The 19,636-nt window shown below is 52.8% G+C and overlaps 1 protein-coding gene and 1 long non-coding RNA gene across 2 annotated transcripts; one reads left to right on the top strand and one right to left on the bottom strand.

Annotated features, from left to right (window-relative positions):
• The first annotated feature begins 3,602 nt into the window (after positions 1 to 3,602).
• POU3F3 (POU class 3 homeobox 3) lies at positions 3,603 to 7,045 on the top strand. The gene has a single exon (XM_064710224.1). The coding sequence runs from the start codon at positions 3,634 to 3,636 to the stop codon at positions 4,951 to 4,953; it is 1,320 nt and encodes a 439-aa protein (XP_064566294.1). The 5' UTR covers positions 3,603 to 3,633; the 3' UTR covers positions 4,954 to 7,045.
• A 5,214-nt stretch (positions 7,046 to 12,259) lies between these two features.
• Positions 12,260 to 19,346, bottom strand: LOC135446454 (uncharacterized). Its single transcript, XR_010439816.1, has 3 exons — positions 19,209 to 19,346; positions 14,344 to 14,457; positions 12,260 to 12,573 (listed from the first exon to the last, which is right to left on the bottom strand). It is a non-coding gene; the product is annotated as an uncharacterized LOC135446454 (long non-coding RNA).
• Positions 19,347 to 19,636: the final 290 nt, after the last annotated feature.

Raw genomic sequence — 19,636 nt, 5'->3', positions numbered from 1 at the left:
GATTTTTTTCCCTTTCCCTTTTTTTTCCAGCCTGTTTCCTTCAAGGCAGTTGCCATGGGTTTCCTTGTCTTGTCCTAAGCTTTTGAAAATATATATCCAGAAGATTTTAAAGAAAACAAAAGTAGATAAAAAAATGTAAAACACTTACCGATCAAACTCCCAGGATTTAGAGAATTTTTTTTTAATTTTTGATTTTAATAAGGTGACAGGGGGGAAAAAGCATGTTCTCAACTCCAGCGAAACGATCCATGTTAAGATTTTCCTTTGCACTGACTCCACTAAGCCCCGCTCTCCACTAGTCTATTATTTTCACCAAAATATATGAAAATTTATGCAAATGAAAATCAGCACTAACTGTTCTCCCCTTGTTATACTTTGGATTTTTTTCCAGACAAAACAATCTCACTCTGCAAGGGAGGGGGTGGGAAGAGTTGGGGAACGAAGTTGGTTGTTTGTTTTTTGTTGGGATATTTTTTAAAATAAAAGACCATACTCCAGCTTGAGCTTTATTTTTTGTTGTCGCTGTTATGAGGGTGTACGGTGGTTTGGGGTTTTTTTCTGTATTTTTGAGGGATTTCTCCACCCCCCCACACACCTTCCTTTTTTATTAAGAAAGTAGATCTGTTTGCAGAGGCGCTATCACGTTTCATCAGGCCACCTGAGACGGCTTTTGAAAGCGTGTACTGTGAAATTCATAGCAGTAATTTAGACAAAATCCTCACTGTATATTAATGAAAGACGGCCCCATGGCACCGTTCCTATCCTCCCCATTCAGTGTAAACAAAACCACGAGACTCACTCGGTTTTTGAGCCTGATCCAAGCAAAATCGGCTGGAAAGGAAAACATGGGGTTCTGGCACTGACTATTCAAACGTCTGCACCTGGAGATCTCAGATTTATTCAATGAAATCTGTGTTGGATCTTTTATATATAAAAAAAGAAACCTTTGGAGGACGCATGGGAACAAATATATATACCTATATATATATGCATGTGTGTATATATATATATATATACATATATATATACACATATATATACATACATATATATATTTATAATTATTATGTTTGGTGTTATTTACCACCGCCCTTAAGATCCGTACGCTTCACTTGAATGGTTTTTCTAACCCGACCTGCCATGGTATTTCGTGCCGCGCCAGCCGGGGGCCGGAGGGAGCCCCGAGCACCGGCTGCCGAGCGCGGCGGGAGCGGGACGGCGCGGAGGGCGCTGCCAGCGGGGCGCAGCTCCCCGCCTCGCAGGGCCGGCTTGCTCAGCGGAGGAGGGGAGCGGGGCGGGCAGGGCCGGGCGGGGACGGGGCTGCCCATTCCCATGCCCGCACCGCGCGTTCTCCTGGCGCGGCCCCCGCCACCCGGGGCAGGAGCGCGCGTGGGACGGCGGGGCGGTCACCAGCAGCGCCGTGTCCCCTCCGTGTCCGAGCGATGTTATTGCACCGGCAGTCCCCGAGGAGCGTTCAATTTGCCCTTGTTTTTGTTGCCACTTTCTCTTTCTCCGTGGTTCACTGAGGTTGCCTGCGCGCAGTGTTTCCGCTCGGTCGCATCTCTCCCCCGCGCCCCCCGCCTTCCCCCGCCCCCCTTAACTCTTTCCGCTGGACGAGAAATAATACAGCATTTCATGCCGCGGGGCTGGCTCCCTGCGAGCAGACCGCAGCGCGCAGGGCAAGCCCGGACGCCGGCTCCCCTTGCCACCTCCCCCGCCGACGGGGCGGCCCTCCTCCGGCGCTGCCGGGCCAGCCCCCCGGCGTGACGGCTGCGGACGGGCTGCCGGGCTCCGAGGCGCACCCCGGGGTGCGGGGGCGGACAAAGGGAGGAGGGGGCGGGCGGGGGGCGGGCGCCTCCGGGGCTGAGCGCGGGGGACGGGGGGGCAGCTCCGAATGCCGGTACGGGCACTGCCGGCGGGAGAGAAGCGGGTGCGTGTGCCCGGTGGTGACACCTTCGCACCAACGCTTTTCCGAATCCAGCCCGGTGCTGGCGTCGTTATTATTGTCGTTATTAGTGTTGGTATTAATTATTACGGCCCGCGCTCGCCCCTGCCCGAGCGGCGACGGCGGGAGAGCTCCGAGGTGCGTGTGTCCGCCGGGCAGGAAGAGTTAAGAGGCGGAGGGAGGGAGGGATGGAGGGAGGAGGAAGGAGGAAGGGGAGAGGGAGGAGGGATACAGGCAAGGGGGGGCAACTTCCATCTCCGACGCCACTTCGCCTAAATTAAAAAGCAGCCAATCGGAACGGCCGGAAGGGGGGCCGCGCGGCCGGCGGCGCGCTGTCCGTCACGGGGCGCGCAGCCAATCGGCGGGGGCGGCGGCGGCCGCTTCCTCGCGGCGGGGCCGGGCGCTGGCGGCGCGGGCGGCGGCGGCGGCGGGAGGGAGGAGAGAGAGGGAGGGACCGACGGACGGACGGACGGACTGGAGGGGGGAGGGCGGAGGGAGGAGGGAGGGCGCGGGCACGGCCCGGGAGAGGGAGGCGGGGAGAGGCGAGCGGCGGGACTCCGGCACCGCCAGTGCGCGCTGCCAGCCCGGCAGCCAACTTCCCCGCTGGAGTTAGTGTATAAAGGATACCATATATGCACACACACATACACACACCTCTCCACCAAGGCGCTCCTCCTCCGCCTCCTCCCTCGACCAACTGCTGGAATTAAAATAAAAAGCAAAACAAACACAACCAAAAAAAAAAAAAAAGACAACAAACCGAGCGAGAGAGAGAGCGGGAGAGGGAAAGAAACAATTCGCGAGGTAACGAGAAAATTCAACTTTTAAAATTTCTTTTTACTTTTTTTTTTTCCGACCGCCAAAAGGAGAGGTAGAGAGAAAAAAAATGTCTTATCCAGAGCGTGACTCTAAGAAGGCTCCGGCAGGACTCTTGTTTCAAAGGGGACAAAGTGCTTCAGCAACAGCACAACTTTGAGAAATGCATCATCACCACCATCACCACCATCATCATCACAGGAAGTTTTCTTAGGACACCAACAAAACTTGCAATTAACAGAGCAAAAGGAGATCGAGGAACCGAGGAGAGAAAGACAGAGAGGCAGAAAAAAAGGAAAATATACCCACACACAAAGCCTTAAAGGAAGAAGAAAAGGAAAAGTTTCACTCTGAGAGGGGAAGGCTGAGAGAAGGAGATGTACTCCTAGGGGAGCGGAGGGGAGAAGGCACGGGGGCTTTTTGATCCCCCCCCCCCTTTTTTCGCTTTTTAGCCTTTGTTTGGTTTCCTCCCTGCGAGCAGCAAACCCGGGCGAGAAGAAGGCGGAGGAAAACTACATGTACAGCTAAATATTTCTCTTTTTTTGGAAAAAAAAAAAAGAAAGGCTAAAAAAAATATAAAAGGCGAAGCGAGAGCCGGCGACCGCAACGAGCGCGCCGCGGAGCGGAGGCAGGACGGCCGGCGGACGGGCGGCGGAGAGCGCGCAGCGGAGCGCTAGCAGGTGAACCCCGCGCCCCGGCGCCCCGGCGAGGCTGGGAAGGCGGCGGCGGCGGCGGCGGCGCGGGCGGCGGCCCCGGCAGCGGCCCCGGCAGCGCCGGGCAAGGGCGCTCGCGGCGGGCGCCCGGCAGCCGGCGGCGGCGGCGCAGCGGCGTCTGCGGCGCGGCGGGGGCGAGCGGCGGGCGGCGGGCGCGGGATGGCCGCGGCCACCTCTAACCCCTACCTCCCCGGCAACGGCATCCTGGCGGCCGGCTCCATCGTCCACGCGGACTCGGGCGGCGGCGGCGGCGGCGGCGGCGGCGGCATGCAGCCGGGGAGCGTGGCCGTCACCTCGGTGGCGGGCGGCTACCGCGGCGACCCGGCGGCCAAGATGGTCCAGAGCGACTTCATGCCGGGCGCCATGGCCGCCAGCAACGGCGGCCATATGCTGAGCCATGCCCACCAGTGGGTGACAGCCCTGCCCCACGCCGCCGCCGCCGCCGCCGCCGCCGCCGCCGCTGCCGCCGAAGCGGGCTCGCCCTGGTCCGGCAGCCCCGTGGGCATGACGGGCAGCCCCCAGCAGCCGCCGCCGCCGCCCGACGTCAAGGGCAGCGGCGGACGCGACGACCTGCACTCGGGCGCGGCGCTGCACCACCGGCCGCCCCACCTGGGCCCCCCGCACCAGGGGCACCCGGCGGCCTGGGGGGCGGCGGCGGCCGCCCACCTACCCTCCATGGCCGGCGGGCAGCAGCAGCAGCAGTCGCTCCTCTACTCGCAGCCCGGGGGTTTCACAGTGAACGGCATGCTGAGCCCCCCCCCCGGCGGTCAGAGCCTGGTGCACCCGGGGCTTGTGCGCGGCGAGACGCCGGAGCTGGGCGAGCACCCCGGGCATCACCACCACCACCACCACCAGCACCCCGGGCACCACCCGCCGCACCACGGCGGCGTCAACAGCCACGACCCGCACTCGGACGAGGACACGCCGACCTCCGACGACCTGGAGCAGTTCGCCAAGCAGTTCAAGCAGCGGCGGATTAAGCTGGGCTTCACCCAGGCCGACGTGGGGCTGGCGCTGGGCACCCTGTACGGCAACGTCTTCTCGCAGACCACCATCTGCCGCTTCGAGGCCCTGCAGCTCAGCTTCAAGAACATGTGCAAGCTGAAGCCTTTGTTGAACAAGTGGCTGGAGGAAGCCGACTCTTCCACGGGCAGTCCCACCAGCATCGACAAGATCGCCGCCCAGGGCAGGAAGAGGAAGAAGCGGACCTCCATCGAGGTGAGTGTCAAGGGGGCCTTGGAGAGCCACTTTCTGAAATGCCCCAAGCCCTCCGCCCAGGAGATTACGAACCTAGCGGACAGCCTGCAGCTGGAGAAGGAGGTGGTCAGGGTTTGGTTTTGCAATCGGAGGCAGAAAGAGAAACGGATGACCCCCCCGGGGATCCAGCAGCAGACCCCCGACGATGTCTACTCCCAGGTCGGCACCGTCAACTCCGACACGCCGCCCCCTCACCACGGACTGCAGACCAGCGTGCAGTGAGGGCACCGCGGGCGGGCCGGGCAGCGCGGGGCAGCGCGGGCCAGGCCGGGCCGGGCACCGCCGCCGGCACCGCCACCGGCCCCGGCACCGCCGCGCACAGCCGCACGCTCACACCGACACACACGCGCGCACACACACACACACACACACACACACGATCCAGGCTCGTTCAGACTGCTTGTGTTTATATATATATGGATATATGCGTGCATCTATATATATATAAGATCGATACCAATAGGGAGCGGTGGAGAAGGTCGATCCGAGCGAGAGCGTTTAGACCGTGTTGGGAAGACGGGGTGGAGATGCATAATGCACCAAAACTGCAGATGTGCCGGGGGGTTGGTTGGTTGGTTGTGGGGAAAGGGCTTGGGGGGTGGGCTTGGGCTTTTTAAATTTTATTTTTATTTTTATTTTTCTCCAAATTATCCCCTTCTCGCAGTAAGGAACACCACTGTCTGCGCTTCTTCTCTCCCCTCCTCCTCCCCCCCACCCCCCGCACTCTTCCCCCCATCCCCAAAAGGGCTCTCTTCTATGAATCACAGAAACTTTTTTTCTCCTTTCTCTCTCCCTCTTTTTAATTTTTTTTTCCAATGGGAGCAGTCAAAAAAATGGGAAGCAGAAGAAAAATAATCTGGTTAATCAGAGGGTGCCTGCTGCATTCCAGCACCCTGTTTTTCTTGGCCAAACCGTAGAATTTTGGTGCAAGGCAGATATCCACTCTGAAAACATATATATCTATATATCTATATATTCTGCAAAATGAAAGGGTCCACTTTTTCCAGGAAAAAAAAAATATGCACACAGCACTAAAAACAAGCAGGCTGAATAGGGAAGCAAATACATATATATATATTTATCTATATATATAGGTATAGCTATAGAACAAAAATATGGAAATAAATGCCCGCACGCGGAGAAAACTGACCCTGAGGATAAAGGGGGGAGGGACAGACGCCAGGGGGAGGGTGAGAGAAGGAGATGTTGTTGGTCCCTAAAGTTCGAGCTCTGTAGAAGGACTTTGCATGAATTAAAGGAACCAGGGAAAGAAAGGGAAATAATTTAGGGCTGTCAAAGTCCTGCTCCTGACGGCTGCCAATCATCATGGAAGAGTCATAAAAAAAATCCACTGCTAATATTTTTTTTATTAATATTTTTATTTTTTATTTCTGGACTGATTCAGATAAAGGGATTTAGAAGGACTGAGCATCTGCAGCTGCACTTATCTGAACTTCTCCTCTCCTAAATCCGTTGCCAACTTTGATTGAATGGGTGCTGTGGATGTGATTATATAATACTGCCATTTCCAAGCAGTGTTTTTGGTAGGTTTTAATAAACAGACTTTTCAAAAAGACGGCAATATAGAATTGTTAGATCCGTTGTTGATCTAAAAAAAAAATTTGCTTTATATTTTCATTAAATGACTTCTTTTAATATTTTATTCAGAATACCTATGAACTGCTGCAAAACGGTAATTTATTTTTTCCCCAGATCTTGTATTACGTGTTTTTTTCAGACGAGCACAAATCAAAATGAAATGAAAATATGGACAGTTGTTAGGTAATAAGGGTATCTTTTGATGTGATAATTTGATTGTAATTTAATTTGAGTAGTGATTCCGTAAGAGCTGATTGAGAAAATAAATTTGTTAGAATGAAATAGTCTGTGTCTGATGCATAAACACTGTGTCGAAAAACAAACAAACGAAAAAGTTCTCTGAAGGGACATACTGCTAAAGTGAGGGGAATCCGGAGGGTGCGACCTGCGGGCTGCCCGGCCCCTGCTCCCGGCAGTGCCCCCGCCTCGCCCTCGCTGCTGCGCGCCCGGCGCGGGGCTGTGCCCTGCCCGCCGCTCCGCCGGGCCCGTTCTCGCTGCGTCCCTCAGCGCCGGGACGCTGTGTCACCGGGAAGGACGGCGGCATTAGAGCTCGCCACACGCCACCTTGTCCCGAAAGGGCTGCGGCGCCTCGGTTTGGGCTGGCACCCGGGCGCGGGCGGCACCTGAGCGCGTCCTCAGGTCCCGCGTGGCCGCTGCTGAGAGGGATGTTTCCAAAAGTTCAGCCTTGTTTCCTCTCTTTCCAAACTGAGGCTAGACGGGGGGGAGGTGCGGGGAGGGAGGGGGGGCAAAGAGGGAGAAGGGGGGCTGACCTATAATTTATTTTGGCTCATTTTATGTATGTATTAATATTTGTATTTAATTTATCTTTATAATTTAAAGGAAATTATATTTTATCATTTTTTTCCTGACCGAATATATAGAATAATACTTTTAGCATCCCACGTGCGGTCTGCCTAGTTCACCGTTTCTGTTGTTGCTGTTGCTGTGGCTGTTGTTGTTGTTTTAAGATTTTTCTATGGGGTGTGAAGTGGTGTAGTCTAGTTTTCTCCTCCACTTTGCCATAGCGCTGCCATGCCTTCTTTGCAAACACACGCGCGTGTCAGTAACGTTGGAGATGCCAGTAGATGCACTAGCTGACCTGTCATATTTATCCACTAGAATTTATTGCAATGTGGGGACAAGTGAACGACCGCCTCAACTCTCTTCATTTTGCAGCGGGGAGGTTGTGGGAAGTAGAGAGCTGCATCTAATGCATCCACCCGCCCCCATTGATAGTCTGCTGGAGAATAAGGTTTTCTTTTATGATCCAGCTCGTCTGTGGCTCCTTCCTCACCTTCCTCTTCCTCCCCTCCTCCGCGCCCCCTCCCTCCTGCCTTGCTTCTCTACGTGCTATTGAGGCAGGGGTTAAACCCCCAGAAAACTGCTGTAGGAACAGCAAGCATTTCTTCCTTTCAGATAGGCCTTGTGTAAGTCCATAAATCAAAGCCAACCTGGAAGCCGCGCACCGGGATGCATTATTTTAAGTCCAGCTCGTAGTAAATATCACCGTCGGTTTGATTTGTGAAATCCGAAAGGCCCTACTGACACGGAGGAAATAAGAGGGGGGGTGGGGGAAGAAGCCAACCCAACAAAGGGAAAGAGAACCCGAAAGGGTAAAGGACGCTATTTCTTTTGTTCGTTGTAGCAGAAGCTGCGGCTGATTTTGCAGCTGGGGAGGGAAGCAGGGCCGGGCGGGGGCCGGCGTGCGGGCGGCCCGGCCGGGCTCCGCTCCGGGGCCGGGTACCGCTGACACGCGAGGTGGGATCCTGCTTTCACACACGAAGGGGAGCAGTTGTGTCAGCCGCGGAGAAAGTCTATTTAAATTTCGGAGCGGTATTTGGTTACTCGATTTGGATGGCAACAAAGACCTAACGTTAGGCTTCACGCTGGTTTCTATTAAAAGGCAACCTTTGCGGGTTGCTGCCTCCGAAAAGCTGGGGGTTAGGCTGGAGGAGTAACGTGTGGTCGGAGGGACCGGCAAAATGTGCCCGTTCCGTGGACTTGTTATGCACAAAAAGTGAGGCCATGGGCGCTCCCCCCTCCGCCCCTCCGCCCCCTCCCCCGCCCCCGAGAAACTGAATCCTTTGAATGTATTTAGGAATTTCAGGGTTGTGAGTCTCTGAGATAGCAAGAGGTAGATAATAAGTGAGAGGGTTTGCGCTAAGGGTTATATTGTTACACGTGTAAATAATGAAAATATTGTTATATATCGCCAGATCTCTTAATGAATTTAGTAATTGTATTCATTTATAATATCAGTGTTCTGTGGTTGGCAATAGAGTCGGCATCGTTTTCCTTACTCTTTTTTTTTTTTTAATCTTCTTTTTTTTTTCCCCCTGCCTAAAGGAAAGCCAAATGTTTTACAAAGTTATGTTTGATCAGACTGGGTAATCCCGAGATGTGATTATTTATAGTTTACATTTTCATATCCTGCGGTCCTCTATTACGCCCCAGTCTTCTCACTCACATCCCATCTTTCCCCCGTCGAGTCTGTACACAATATATCATTTTCAGGTGTATTTAAAATAGTCATGTCACTGCTGTTGGTCTGCGTATATTCCGAAATTTAGCAGAGAGCTCTACTTTGGTTTAAAAACGCAGCAGTTCCTATCGGAAAGTGATCTTTACAGAATCCTTATGCTTTAATGTAGTGACTCGTGTTTGCACATTACAATGCTCATAACTTGTTTTGTATGAATGGTTTTAAATGGAACGTTTAGAGAATAATTGGTTCTAATATGAAATGCAGTATATACTATTGATAATTTTATCAATAAGTGTACTATTTTAAATAACTTTAACAATTACATTTGGGTTTTTTTAAATTATATATTTGTAAAATATTTATCCTGTTGAAAGCAACAATACATTGTTGTATTTATTCGTTTATTTTTGTAATAAATGATCAACATCTTCAAGCTACAGCCAAATCGATACTTCTATATATTTATGCAGGGATACCTTTCTGAAGCCCAGAGATGCACATTCCGATTTGGAAGCGAGTGTAAAGATTACCTCTGTAACTGGCAAGCTGCAGGACAAACTGTAGGCGTGAGCTACTTCGCCACATGTACTTTAGTTTGCCTAAGTTCCAGGGTAATTAATCAAACTCTAAAAGGGACGCAACAAGTCCCGACCTCGGAGGCAGGCGTGGGGCGAGCGCTTGAGGACAGGGATTCATTTTGCTACTGCCAGGGTTGACGAGGGGCTCGGTCGCCTCTGGCGAGAGGAATGGGTGGCTGGATGGAGCGGTCGGAGGAGATGCAGGGAGGTGGTTATTGCCCCATCGGTGTTTTCAGTTGCAGTTTGGCACAATGGAGCGGGCGCAGCCTTCAATAGGCGGCGGAGCGAGGGGAGAGGAGGGCGGCGAGCGGCCCCGCAGTGTCAATGACACAGCAGTAGGGAGTTCTTAGCTTGAGAGCCTTTGGCGGCACAAAAAGCTGAGGGGTGAAGGCCGAACGGGGGAAGGCTCGCCGCCCATCCCGTGCTGCCCGACCCCAAAGGAGCAGCGGGGTCGGCGGCGGTGCCCACGGGGCTGCGGCGGGGCCCGCGTCCCGCTCGCCCCACGGCCGGGCCGGGCTGGCTCGGCGGGCCCGGGCTCCTGGCGCTGCCACGCTCCTCCGCCCGCGGGGAGCTGGGCCGGGACAGCGCCGACGGCGCGGCCGCCGCTGCCCGCCCAGCCCCGGTGCCCGGCGGTGCCCCCGGTGCCCGGCGGGCCGGCCCAGGGGAGCGGCGGGCGGGCGGCGCGGTGCCGCGGCCGCAGCTGCCGCGGGTCCCACAAGTTGTTTTCCTCGTGGCGACCATTCAGCAAAACGCAGGATCCTTTCTCCAAGATTTAAATTTCGCGGATGAATTACCATACAGCGGTTGCTTAGCAACTAAATTCAAGCCGGGCTAAGAATATGCAAGCTTTTTGTATTCTCATTAATAAAAATGCCACTCTGACACAGCAACCTGACTTTGGATCACTGCAACTTCTGTAAAAGCCATAGGAGAATACAAACCGGCTCCTCCATTTAATTACAGATCAGAGTGGCTTGAAATGTGATGTTTTGTTAATCTATCTTCCTAAAAGCGATGTAAAAAATAACGGCTTTTCAAGAGCAGTGGAAAACTACTTTTTTAATGGAGCTGTCTCCTGGTGCTACTGATGGCTGCAAAGCAAAACCTTTTTTTTGAGTCACACTTTCAAGTAGCATCCCCTCTTCCGTTTTGAGTTTCCTGAAATTAAAAAAAAAAAAAAAATTAAGACATTTGGAGCCACAAGGGAAAAAAATAAAAATAAATAAGCTGCAGCCGATTAGCGCATTAGAGAGGAGAACATTGCTCGGGAAAGGGAAGAGGGGATTAAAAATGTCAAGGTGCAGCCCCTGCCAGGCACACACCCACGATGAGAGGTGCAGTCTGTCCTCGCTCTGAAGCAGGAGTCTCTTGTGCAGAAGTGGCTCTCTTTGGCATAAAGTGCGTGGGCACATCGGCTGGGGAGGGCGGGGGAAAAGCCTTCAGGGACACCTTGTTGAATGTTTCTCTCCAAAATTTATTTCCCCTTCTGCTAACATTTACTTTATATTGCTTTTAGATCGGCAGTGATAAGATCTTGGCGTTAGAATCTGGCATCTTACACCCAGTCTCATATATATGGGAGAATGACCTCATCAGAGGAGGACTGTGTGTATAGATAGAATAATTTAAACATAGACTAGACACCTACATATAAATCTATATATAAAGACGTGTGTGTATTATATATATATATATATATATTTGTGTGTGTGTGTGTGTGTGTGTGTGTGTGTGTGTGCCTTTAGCAGTACCAAAAAACTTCCCCGCCAGCCCCGCAGAGCCCGGGCAGGGCCGCTTTCCCCTCTGGGCGTTCGGAGGGGGACTGCCCCCTCCCGGGGCAGGGCTGCACGCAGGGTGCCGGCAGCCAGCGCCGGGGCTGCCCCTGCCTGCCCGCCACGGCCCGTGTGTGCGGGAAGGGCACCGGCTGCCGGGCACGCCGGGCGCTCCTGCTGGTGCCTGGGGGTTTGGGTTGTGGTGATGCTTTAGCGACGAAGAGTTAAATCCAAACTTTCTGCTCCCTTGTCGCTCCCCCGCCCCCCCTCAGGGATTGTTAAAAATTGAGCCTGAATTGTATAAACTCCAAGCCACGTTAAAAGTTTAGACATGTGGGGTTTTTCTCTCCGTCGGGGCTTGTCTGCAGGAGGCGGAAGGGACCTTGGAGGTCTGTCCGAGCTGTGCAGGTCATTGAGGAATCAGGGGGTTCTCCCCCTTCCCCCCACCACCGCTTCTCTCTTTCTCTTTTAAGATTTTCTTTTTTCCCCTGAAAAGGGGACGATGACCTAATGCGGGGCAGTCGAAGTGGGTAGGCATTTGCCAAACGTGAGCTTGTGATGGAGGGTGCTCTTTCTCTTAGCAGGATTGAGTCTGTACTCACTTTAAAATGTAGAACAGCAGAAAAAAAAATCCCGTATAACAAATACTGGGGGAAGAAAGGCAGTGAAGTGAGAACCTGTGAAGACTAGAATCCCCCTGAAACTCAGGCTCACCCAAAGCTTTAGCAGAGTGTTTTGCTTCTCTCCCCAACAGTTATAGGATGAGCATCACAAGGCTATAGCACAAATAATAAGGTTCCGTTCCATTTTGCATCACTCTCTAACAAAGTTGAGATTAAAAGCCAAAATTCAAGCACAGCCCTTACAGAGCTGTTGAATAGTGCCAGTACATATGTTTCCCACTCACATGCTGAAAACTGTACCTTCAAACATAGGCTTGTTTCTGATATCTTGCATTTTTTCAACTACAAGGGGGGGAAAACTAAACAGAACTTTTCTGAATTGTTCCTATTGTGCCCATCCATGGGTGAAAAGACAGCATTACACCAGCTCTGTACCTCCAACATAAACAGGGAAAGTTTAGCAAGACAAGCTCACTGTCACACCACAATAGAGATCTTTATTTTAGACCTGGGACAGTTCAAACCAGTTTGACACTAGTATTGAGCACCACAAAGTATGTGGTTTGGAACAAACTTTCCTTCACATAGTGTGAAGTGGGTTGTCAGGCTTGATGCCAGATGCTTGGTTACTTCGAGTGTCCCTTCGCTGCTTCTCTTGCAAGGCGCAGGATACAGAGGAGAGTTTCCATCTGCAGGGACAGGGCTTTCATATCAGACCACTGCCCCATGCCCTCCAAAGTCCAAGCATGGGGTGCTAGCAGAACTATTTCTTCCTCAAAAGGATCCTAAGATGAGAAGGGGGAAAATGGATTAGAAAGGGGGAACCAGCTGGGGACTGTTCCTTTCCCTGGTAGTAGGCCTGCTCTTAAAGCACAATGTCAAGGCACTGCGGTACGCATGTGAAACGACAAAGACAGATGCTGTTTCTTCCTGAGGTCCACACTGAGTGGAGAAAGTCAAAGGGTTGTTGACTGTCTTGAGTATGGGGCCATTCTTTCAAACTGAAATGAATTGATTTTAAAAAGCAGGGACTGGCTAATGGGAAACTGGGTATGTCTGCTATATTTGTATGCATCAAACCGAAATTTAAACAACTTGAGGGAATGTGGGCTGTATAAACATTTTATATATAGTAACCTTTTTGTTATTAGTTTTGGAAATACTTGGAGCTACTTCCCTGCCACTGCTCCATACAGCTGACTAGACAGCATTCAGTCCTCACTACAGTCAAACAGGAGTTGTTTGCTCAACAGCTCCAGGTTCCCTTTTCAACTGGAGTACTAGTGTACACCTGGAGCTGGTCGCATAAACCCAGATAGCCTGATGTATGCAGACCCTTTCACCAAGCAGGCAGATAAAATACAAAAACTAACTGCATGACTGTAGAATTTTGGGCTGGAGGGTCTTCTGAACAGGTTGGCTTGGTTGTTTGGATTTTTCCTCCCTCTGTGTGAGTACTCATGAGGATCCTCTGAAACTGAGATTGGGCTCATCTCTTCACCTCCCTTCTACATTCAAAACATTACAAATATTTACCAAGTACAAAAGATATGAGAAGTGCTGGGCATTGATCATTATTATACCTCTACACTGACAGAAAATGGGCCTAGGATAGGGGAGATGAAATTAATCTTTCTAGAAAAAAAAAATAAAAGAGTTGATAAAGAATTGTTCTGGAATAACATAAATTTCTTTCATCACCTGGAGCTCTCATTCAAAACAGGGGTCTGTCTGCCTGAGTGGTATATTTTTCAGAGAAATCTAATAGATATTTGTTTCAGAGTCCACACTAAAGCTACAGATCAAATGCAAGGTGCAAATCTCTCCATTTGTTTCTTACTCTCTCTCACACACATGCATCCACACACACATGCAAACAGGCACTCCCTTCTCTTCTTAAAATAATAAAACATCCTCTCCCCAGTTCTCTCACCTTCTCTATTTTATGCAGATCCATATTCAGATGTGTACCAAGATTTTTAACCCGCATTGCTGAAATTGCCTAGATTGTTGAGAAAATTAAACTAAACAAGGAGCTGTGTGAAATGTTGAACTTTAAATACCATCCACTAGCTTGAGAAGAAGAAAATTAGTCAATAAATGCTCAGGTTTCTACTAGTTTTAGATTATCATAATTAAAATTATATTTTATTAGTTTCTTTGATTTTTTTTATCTCGATGAGAATTCCCTTATGCTAATAAGTGTGTATTTGAAAATAGTGCCCTTTCCCTTTTGATTTGGTACTGAAGGACAGGGTTACAGTGTCTCCCCTACGTGTTAATGCTGTATAGGGATGTGTTTAATTTTATGAACGGTGTGTGTGTTTCTGTGAATACCAGGCAAGACTACTATATCATTCTCAGAGGCCCAGAAGAGGCATGTTTTACCTGAAGAACTGGGCTTGGGCTGGATGCTGCTGTTGTTCTGGGTTTGGGTTTTAATTGCCCTGCCTATTCTCTCAAGTCAATATTAATGCCATACAGCACGGCTGAGGCCAGGGCTGAGTAAGCCCCGTCATTAACAATAGCATAAACAAAGGAAGGGGACCAGTTACCTTGACATTCGATGCCCGCTTTGTTCCCAAGCTTCCAACTGCATCCTGAAGCCCATACAGGGGAGTATTGCCCTACAGGAATGAATAATCCACTCCAGCTATTGTCCCAATCTCCTGCAAAACAAAACAACACAACCAAAACAAAGATGACAACACTCCCTCGCTCCGCAAGGAGTCAGCGAATGGTTTCATCCCTTCCTGCCTTTCCCTGCGCTTTCCCTGGCCACTCGTGTTACTGACCTGCTCCCCACAAACGCTGCCCACTGCAGTCCACAGGTGCATCCCAATTTGCGCAGGCACTCCAGCCTGCTATTCCCCAGTTTTCTGGGGGCATGGGGTTGGAGGCACCCCCGCCTGTGGCAGTGCAGTCCGGCAGGGCCCCTACCGCGACCGGGCCGCCCTGGGGGAGCTCGGTGGGGTGTGCTGCCCTCCGGCCGCGCCCGCCCCCGGCCCCTCAGCGCATCTCCGTGAACCACTGTGGGGATGCGAGGGGCGAACGCTACCCTCTGTGTGTCTGTGTGCATCCCCAGTGCTCTTCCAGCCTCTCCCTCGGGGCAGGTTTCCCGACCTTGCCCTCCCTGCCTGGCAGCTCCCGCTCTGTAGCCCCCTGTCTTTGGCAGAAAAGCCCGGAGGGGCCTCTCCTGCTCACGCCCAGTCGAGGGAGCTGCATGGAGTGGGAACAGCTTTTTCCTCTGACAAATAATTAAGTTCCCCGAACTCAGTTTTTCTTGCCCTTCTCCTACAGTCCCATGCTGGCCGTCGGAGCAGAGGGAGGGATGGGCAGAAGTCCCCCTAAGTTTGTGGATGGCTGGTTTGACCCCCTCATTCCCCTCACGGAGGGAGACACGGGCCAGACCACGGCAGCGCTGCCGTGGGGCTCGTTCCCGAGCAGGTCCCGCTTCGGAGGCAGGTTTTGCTCCCGCTATGCTCGGAGGGGGCCCAGTTCAAGCTCCAGGAACCCTGCGCCTTCACCGGGTTCTCCGGGAGAAGATGAAGGAGTCTTGGTAGCACAGCCTGAGGTAGAAGGAGGCCTGAGGAGACATTTACATCGATCCCATACAGCCAAATCCATCCTCGCATCGTGCCTCTGTGTGGGGAGGGGAGAGGCATACAGCGGGTTGCGAAGGAGGTAGTTTGAAGCTAAAGCCCTTGCTTCAAAGGTTAATAGCTCCCTCGTCAAACGCTGCCAAACGCTACTGGGCCGAAGAAAGGGGAGAAGACGGGGGAAAAAAAAGAACATCAACATTACTACAAATTTCAAAGCATTGAAAATAGCTCTGAGAAATCCCGAGGATCCGCCACCGGTCCTTTTTTGTCCCCGGGACAGAGGCATTAGGAAAAGCTTTTCTCGGATGTGCTTGTGAGCAAGGCCAGTGGGAGCTGAGGCTGCCTTTGGGGCGAGCCGGGTGGCGGGAGGGGGCTGCGGGCAGCGCCGCCCCCGCCTCCCCCATCCCCCGCACCTGCAGCCTCTGCCTGCGCTGGGGACCCTGCTGCTGTCGGCTCTGCCACCATCCCCCCGGGCCGTGTCGGGAGCAATCCCACTCCCAAATCCTCCCCCAGCCCCGGCCCCCGGGCCGTGTTCCCACCGGGAACCGCGGCGGCCGGGCAGGGGCCGGCCCCGGCAGCCCTTTATGCGCAGCGGTCAGCAGCCGGGTTGTGGGTTTGCAGCTGCATGCAAATAAATCCCCGGCAATAATCTAATGCGGGTGCTGCCCCGACGACAAAGTGCCGGCACAAACGCAAGTGCTTTTGTTTGGTTTTTACCACCTCGGTCCCGCATCCAAGGAAAAGAAATAAAACTAGGGAGGGAGAGGGAGAAAGTTGGTTAATATGGGTGTTTCATCCAACGAAGCCTGCTTTTGTGATACACGAAAACCGAAGATTTGCATCCTGCACCTCTGTGAGACCTGCAACACTACCTATCCCAGCTGGAGAGAACGATCCCACCCGTGAGGAGCAGGAACGAGGTGTCCTGTCCACCCGATCGACCTTAGCTGTTACGTTCACAAGTGGAAACCGCATCTCTTCCCACAGTTTTCAATTAATTTTAGCTGCATTCTATATAGGACGGGGAGGGAGGGGGGGAGGGCGCATAATTTTGTGCACTATCTTCTATTGCAGGTAAAAGGGGTTTTGTTTGTTTTACTCTTCTCCAAGAAAGGTCCGTTTGCACATACAGGGTGGAGTGGTTTGTTTTTTCCCTTGCTCATGTTAAGCAAAAGCTGAGTAGAGTCAATGGGATGATGAAGGGGAATAATAAAAAAAAAAAAGAGAAAAAGAGAGAGAGAGAGGGAGGGAGGAAAGGGGGAGTCTTTGAGAGAGTTGGAGTGAGAGAAGGAAAAAAAAAATCAGGCCGCAAAAAAATCCCAGCAACACAATTCCAGAGAGGATGGGAGGGAATAGAGTTTCCCAATTGCCTTTCTGCGGACTGACATAAAAAAAAAAAAAAAAAAAAAAAAAAAAAAAAAAAAAAAGAGTCATATTGAAGCTGAGGCGGGGGAGAGCTTTACTTTTGCGAAGTGTAAATCTCTAAGGACAAGCAGTACTTGATGATGCCTGGTGCCGCCCGGGACGGGCTCACCCCCCGCCACGGCCGGAGGCCAAGGGGCAGGCAGGGCAAGGGTGAGGCGCCCAGCTCGGGGAGAACCTCCAGTTCTCCCTCTCTCCCGCCCCTAACTTTTGTGAAGAGGGGTCGTTATCATTGTAGAAAATCCCATCTCCCTGGCAAAAGACGGCAAGTTTGTCTGCAGCCCCCTCCTCGCCACCAGCTCCCACTGGGGGTGCGGGCAGCCGGTGCGCGGCCCCCGGCCCAGCCAGGTCGCCCCCAACCATGGCCCGGTGCAGCTGAGGCGGTGCCCGCTCGGCTTTCGCGTTCCTGCCCCGCGGAGGGGACGCTGCCCGGCAGTCTCAGCGCTGGGCACGCACGGCCGGGCCGCCCCTGTGCCCCGCTGCCCCAACAGCGGCCCTGGGGCCTCCCCTCTCCACGGGGGCCCGCGGAACTCCACCAGGCTCTGCCCGGCTGCCTCAGCGCCTCTCCCTGGCCTTCCTCGTCCCCAGCTCTCCCCACTGAGCCCGCCCGGCACCCCCAGCACCCCGGTCCCCGCAGGGAATAGCCCTCCCCTCGGCTGCCCGTGTGCGCGACCTGGCTTCTCCTGCCCTCGGCCCTGCGGCCGTCCCTCTGGCCTCCCTGGCATTCACAGAGCCCTGCCCAGCTGTCGCTTGTCCCCTCGGGGAGCTATTTTCTCCTCTTCCCCCGCTTCCCTCTCCCCAGATGCTCCTGGCCGCGGGATGCAGTCGCCCCCCCGCGAGAGGACTCTGCGGATCCCTCGCTGCCCACCGCTGCCTCCTTGTCTCCGACGCCGACACAAAAGCCCTGAGCAAAGTGGCCAAGCAAAGCCCACGCCCGCTGCCCTCCCCGTAATGCGAACTCCTGAGGGAAATCTCCCTGCGGGGCTGCGCTCCTCAATCCTAGACCCTCTTAATCTTTGCAGCTTTTGGTAGGAGAAAGAGGAGTTTGTCACCTAAGTTGCCCTTCGCACCTTTGTGTGACCTGACGCGGGCACCGGGACAACATTACGCCGGTTTCTGCAATCCAAGAGGACATCTCTGAGCAAGGGGCCGGGAAGTCTCCGGACCACCCCCTTCCCTACACCCCATGCACAGCCGTCTCGCCTTCGTCTTTGAAACTCTGCTTGACACAGCAGCTGAAACACAATTAATTGTAACTGATTAACATGGATCAGTTTCGCCTCCAAAGCACTTTAAGTCAATTCAGCAGCCATAATAATAATTAATTCATTAATAAGTACTATTGGTGCTTCGTCACTAACGCCAAGAAAAGTTTCCCTGAGAAGTACAGGTGGCAGGGAGTGTTAAAATGAAAACATTTGCATGCAACTTTTTAACCAGAAGGGAAAGCACTTTGGTTATATTTGGAGACATGTGTCTCACACATTTCCCCCTTTTTTTGTAAACTATGTAAGAATAAACATTACAGCTCTGGGCTTTTAATTTCTCCAGATGGAATCATAAAGTACCTAGTAGATTTTTTATATATATATATACTATACAATTGAGGACACATGTCTGCTTTTCCCGATGAGGACCGAGAAGCAACTTAATTTGAAGGCATAACTACTGAACCACATTTTGAATAACACACTCGAACAAGTTCACTTTAAAAGGCAGGAAACCACTAAGAGCAGAGCACTGAAAGTTGCTCCTTCTCATTTGAGCTGCAGTGGAAGCTCACCAGCCTGACCTTCTCATACGCTGTGGCGTTTCTGACACCCGTACAGAAGCACACCCGCGCGGAGGTGGCAGGGTGCCTGGCTGCGGAGGGGGCTTTTCCGAGGCACTCGCATGCCCGGAAGGCTTCCCCCGCTCTCTGTGGGCTGAAGAGGCTGCCCGGGATGCCACCCCCGGCGCGACGGAGGAGTCCTCTGATCCGCGGGTGACGTGAGAGGTCCCCTCCTGCCCCCGGCTGCAGCGAGGGCTCCGCGCACCCTCCCGGCGCCGCTCTCCGCTCCTCACACGCACACTTGCGCGCCCAGCAAAGCGCTCTCGTGCAGGACAAAAAGAGGGAGGAAGTCTGGAAACCTCACTGATCTTAGGGATCCAGGCATGCTGAGGGGGGCAGGAGCCCCTAGGCTGGGCGAAAAATAATAATAATAAATTGTTTTCAGTTGTTTTTTAAATTCAAGGACAAGATTTTTTTCCTTTTTTGTTGGGGGGGGGTGACTCGGAGGGGGGGTATTGGTGATGGAAATTACCAAAATACCCTACTAATCTCCCTAAATAGACTCAGTCTCCCTCTTCCATCTCCCCAGACCCCCCCATCCCCCCTTCCCCCCTCCATGACTTACATGTGTTCAGAGCAACGCAAAGAGTTCCCAACTGGAGCCCTGGCAGAGGGTGGGTTTAAAGTGGGGATGATTTACTCCTCCAGAGCTCGGGTCCCGCGTGTGAGCCTCCAGACCCGTGTCAGCTGGGCACCGCAAACAGCCTTAAATATGCATAAGTAACAGTTCGCTTTCTTAAAGGAGAACTTACCCCACCGGGAAGTTCGCAGCCCGATGGCAGGCACGGGAGGAGGGCGCGGCGGTGGCCTTTCCGCCGGGACAGCCCTAACCCCTTCTTAAGGTGATCGCCTAAGCGGCAGGGCTGGGGACAACCAGCCCCCTTTCGGCTGGGCACCGGGCGGAGAAGCGTTGCCTCATAAGTCCTGAACTTAGTGAGTTCAGGACATGCAGTTTCATACACGGTCCTGTCCCTCCTGTGCTCGGCCGGGATG

The sequence above is a fragment of the Zonotrichia leucophrys genome, chromosome 1 (genome assembly GCF_028769735.1).
Source record: "Zonotrichia leucophrys gambelii isolate GWCS_2022_RI chromosome 1, RI_Zleu_2.0, whole genome shotgun sequence".
NCBI classification, from domain to species: domain Eukaryota; kingdom Metazoa; phylum Chordata; class Aves; order Passeriformes; family Passerellidae; genus Zonotrichia; species Zonotrichia leucophrys.
Note: the sequence above shows the minus strand (reverse complement) of the source record. Positions and strands in the feature narration are given on the sequence as shown.

Coding starts and splice junctions, on each gene's coding strand:
- POU3F3 (XM_064710224.1), top strand. CDS start 3,634: ATGGCCGCGGCCACCTCTAACCCCTACCTCCCCGGCAACGGCATCCTG.